The 4,743-nt window shown below is 41.6% G+C and overlaps 1 protein-coding gene across 1 annotated transcript in view; it reads left to right on the top strand.

The window, feature by feature from the left end:
* Positions 1–3,694, top strand: part of LOC104537803 (transmembrane protein 182-like) — a 15,526-nt gene extending 11,832 nt beyond the window's left edge. The window contains exon 5 of the mRNA XM_010180805.1: positions 3,465–3,694. Within this exon, the coding sequence (XP_010179107.1) occupies positions 3,465–3,694 (230 nt within the window). The remainder of the gene's footprint in view (positions 1–3,464) is intronic.
* Positions 3,695–4,743: the final 1,049 nt, after the last annotated feature.

Raw genomic sequence — 4,743 nt, 5'->3', positions numbered from 1 at the left:
GGGAAAGAGAGAGAAAGAAAGGGATCACTTCGTTAATTTTCCAGCAGTAGAAACCACAGAGATGCTGATAGGAGCTTGGGGATGTTCTTGTTCGATGAGGTCTTCGCTTACACTTACCCAAACTCAGTACATGTCCTGCATTTCAGGTGTGTGTGCCAATGCAGGGCTCAATTCTTGGGCAGAACCCTAGACTTTCGTCAGTTTTTCATTTTGCTGTCCAAGGCAAGAAGAAATGAGTCTCTGTGCATACAAAGCTATTTGGGGCTGGCAGGAAAATAGCAGGTCTTTCTGCTGCGGCTGAGACAAAAAGCCCCCAAAAGGAGGTGGTAAAGTTGGACCTGTTCAAAAGAAAAAAAAAATCCAAACCAAAACAACATTTTAAAATAAAAATGCCAAACAATTACTTTGGTAATATGGGAGTGAAACATCCTGATATTCTCTTATGAAGAGTCTACTAATGTAGAGCAGCATGACAAATTTTAGGCAGTTTCATGAATGCTAGTGATTGCTCCAAGTAAGCGTTTTTGCTCTGAACAGTTTTCCGTGGGCTGCCCTCTCTGCACTTCCACCATCCGTCTTCAGCTGCACCTGCCCTTTTGATTTTCTTTTCTCACAGAGGAGATGGTGTAAATCCCAGGGACTCCTCACCACTCAGCTGTAATTATTCCAGGGAAGAAGGCTGCTTTGTACACATTTTCCTGTCATTTTTCCCAGAGTGTGAAAATGTTTTTAATTTAGATGCCGTGGTCATGCCATCACCTCCAGTACCTGTTTAATAATAAATCTTTCCATCCCGAGACCTGGCACTTCTCCTGGGGCGAGAGGAAGGACCATTTCTCCATCCTTAGCTCCTAGTGAGCCTGGGGACAGTGCCACGCACTCATGGGTCTTCCCCACATCCTCATCAGTAAGAACTGGTAGGTTTTAAACTCTTTTTTTCTCAGTAAATGAGGTTTAGGCAATTTAAATTGTCCTGGGATGATGCAACACAAAACCACTGCTTATTTAAGGAAAAGCAGGAGAATTCTGGAAAGAACACAACCATACTGGTGTCCTCTGTCCCGCTGGGGCTACCTTTTTATTTGCAACTCTTAGGGTAGGTATTATAAGTTAATGAAATATAAATTGATCTTTAAAAGAGCACTTTTCAAGGTTCAGTTGCTATCTAATTAATTTAATTTTAAATTACATCAGTAATAAAGACTTAATTGCCTTCTTATCAATATACTGTATTTTATAAAGGGCATGTGACGATTTAAACATGCAATCGTTTTCTTATAGTAGAATAATTGGTATTTTAAGCATACAACTATCATATTAAGTGTAAAATATTTATTTGTGCACTTAATTTCAAGTGGTATCAAAATCTCAATGAACATGCAAATGTTACAACAGCTGCTATTTAACTCCTAGCCTGCCTCTCCAGCAAACATAAGGACTTTGCCATGGAAGGGAGAGCGGCTTGAAATACCAGCGTGTGGTGATGTAAAGCCTATTCATACGATTACCAGGTTTTGATTATTAAGATTCAATTTGCAGTCTTAGGGTATAGGAGGCAGTTTAATAGACACGACAGCATAGGATGGGTAGCTTTTGCTATATAGCAAGGACTTTGAACCCTCTGTACCTTCACATAAGTCCAATATTTGGCTGCATGGTGTGAAGTGGAGGTTTGTAGCAGCAGATGTGCTTATATCAATCATAAACAGCCACGCAGTTAAACCCTGACGTGTTTTCTCTGACCAAGGTTTCAGTAACCGCCATCGCTAAGCAGATGTATCAATGTCAAGCTTTACCCGCTTCCTTTGCTTCACATAGGAGCTGGATTTTGTAGTGTATAAGCTGCCAGGAAGAATAATTGAATATAGTATGAGCTACCTTTGATTTAAAAATTGCAAGGGGAGAAATTAAATCCAGCAGAAGCAGCAACACAACCGCGGAACTGTGTGGTAAATTGTCAACTAAATTAATTTCAGACTGCTCACTTCTGCTATAAAAGTATTATAATCTGTGATGTATTTCTTTCATATATGCATGTGTATGTGCATATATCTGTATGTTATACGGCACCATTTAAAAATAGTAAGCTTCTGGCTGTGAAGTAGCAAGATCAGATATTACTGAAGTGCTTTCAGATCTGTCATCTCACTATCGCTGTTTAGTTTTAATATATGTTGACTTTAAAATGCACTGTATATACTCTTTAATGCAATGCAGTAAATAATATTTGGGCCACACTGGTTTTTGTCACGTGCTTCGTATGGGGGAGCTAGACCTGCAGCCTCTGACTACCATTGCTTTGAATTTTGGGGAAAGGAGGTTCCTATTAAGACCCTGAAGCCCCCAAACCTGCTAGGAGCTGCATGGTCCGGGAGGTGCCTGTTCACCACGTGCTTTTCAGATGTGACCAAGCTCTTCCTGCAAATGCTGACCTTTGGTGGGAATGCATCTGGAAACAGGAGAGCGCAGGGTCCCGTGGGAGATCTGCTATTTGGGTCACAGCATCCTGCAGGGGCTGGGAGGCTCCAAGGAGAGCAGACCCTCTCTTAGTGAGATGCTGACCTTGTGCTCACTGCTCGGGGTTGAGTGTGGCCTCAGCCCTCCTCCTGTCTGGCTCCAGGGAGGGGCGAAGGAGGTCTTTCTTGCCAATAAAAAGACTTTCTAGCCTCATGGTATAAGCTGAGGTATTTTTTATATATAATATATATGATTATATACCTGAGAATATTATTCTGCTATTTAGCAACCTCATCTCAGAGTAGTATCTCCTGGCTACATGTCTTTCCCACTCTACTGTGTGTTATTTCTCTGCAAAACAGGATAGTCTGTACTCCTTGACATGTGTTTTAATACTTGGTTTCAGGTAAGGTAACACAAGACATGGAGAGGAACTGCCATGAGCTGTAGCAGCCGCTCCAGTATCTTCATGGGCTCTGCTTGCACCCATGCCATGGATGGCACACTCAATGCTGAATAACTCTTGCCATCAGCAGGACTGATCCTCATATCTTTGCATTTCTGGTGGAAATTTGATTTAGCGCTACTTTAAGAGTAGATAAAAAATTAAAAAGTCTTAGTCTCTCCTCACCCATCTCAGGCAAATTAAAAATAACAAAAGGCAAAACAACCTGCCTTGAAGACAGGAATGCAGAGTTAGCCCCATGCAGATCCCTGCTGTGAATATCAGCCATGTTCATGATGGCTTCTCCATCTGTAGCAGAGCCCTCAGTAGGGCTGGTGGTAAGAGCAGGAGGTGATCGCGGTTTAGTGGGTCTTTCCCATGGTGAGTGGGCTTGGCTTTGACAGGAACCTGCAGAGCAATGTCACGAATAATAATTCTGCAACACGAAGCCTTGATGCAAAGGACCTGCAAGAATAAATGGAAATCTGTTGTGACCTCTCAGTTTTATTTCTGTGTTTCTGGTTGCAAGCAGATAGTAACTCATCTTTGTCTCTCTTTCCAGGAGGCTTGTTTCTCCTGCTCATATTTCTCTTTGTGATATGGAAGGAGTTTGCTGCTGATTTTCAAAAGTACATCCTTCTGGAGAGAAGCGAGAAGTGCATGGATGACGTACCCGTGTACGTCTATTACGGGTGGTCCTTCATGTTCGCCGCAGCAGGGGTGCCCCTGGTTTTACTTTCCGGACTCCTCTTCTACCTGGTCGGCAGAGACATTATGAAGTCCCTGGAGTAAGACAAATTTGAAGAAGGCCTTTGAGCAAATTGGTGAAGTTCCTTGATATGACACGTATGCAAGTTTTGAGGACTAGATCGCTTTTGTAGCTATAATTGTCAGTATATGTGCATGATTACACTCACTCATACATGGATGGAGCATTCAGCATCCACCCACTGCCAGTCTAAAACCAACCCCAGCTGAATGTCCAGCTTCAGCATTTTTACACTTGGGAGAAATTTGACGTGTCTGTGGGTTCGCCATCATTTTTTCTCTGCAGCCCAAGGAAGAGCCTTTGCTGTGAAAAGCAGCTCCCAGCAGAGCCCCACATCCATATTCAGCAAAGCTGGAGTTTTACGGGGTTCCCAGCATCCTTGTTTCTTGTAAGAGGTAATTGAATCTGGCTGTGACAGTGTATGCTATAACGTCTATTTCTGAAAAGCGATTAAGGATTTTTTTTTTCCTAAATTGATGTCAAAGGACAACCATTTAAATGGGATGTCGGGAAACATGAGAAATTTTTTCTTTTTTTTTTAATTAAAAGCTCTGATTCTGAAGATACAAATGTACCTGGACCTAACCAAACGTTCAATAAGTGAATAAACCGATTTCTGTGGCACAAAGCACAACACAAATTAGTATTTCTTTACAGCACCACATTACTCTGCTTTTAATATTTTCCCTGGATGCACTGTTGTGGGGATTCTCAACCCAAAAACTGAAAGATGGTCAGAGTTTGGGGAAAGGGAGTGGGAACAGCAGCACTATTATTTTGTACTTTATTTGTTATGGTAGACCATGAAACCTTGTTGTATTCTACAAGTGTAGCCAAGAGTCAGCTCCAAAGAAACCAAATTATGTACTCTTTAGATACTTTTAAATTCTTGCAATTGCTCAGGTGTACTTTGTCTGACAGACTAGAACATCCCACTAGGAGCAGCGCGTGCTAATTTTATACCAAACTATCGAAGTACAGGAGGTGAATTAATTTATACTTTATATGTGAAGGTTTGTAAAGACACTTGAGAAATGACAAAGATTTGATCTTGTCATGTTTTTTGGGCTGG

Source organism: Mesitornis unicolor, unplaced genomic scaffold (genome assembly GCF_000695765.1).
Source record: "Mesitornis unicolor isolate BGI_N332 unplaced genomic scaffold, ASM69576v1 scaffold1233, whole genome shotgun sequence".
NCBI lineage: Eukaryota > Metazoa > Chordata > Aves > Mesitornithiformes > Mesitornithidae > Mesitornis > Mesitornis unicolor.
This window is presented reverse-complemented; position numbering and strand designations above follow the sequence as displayed.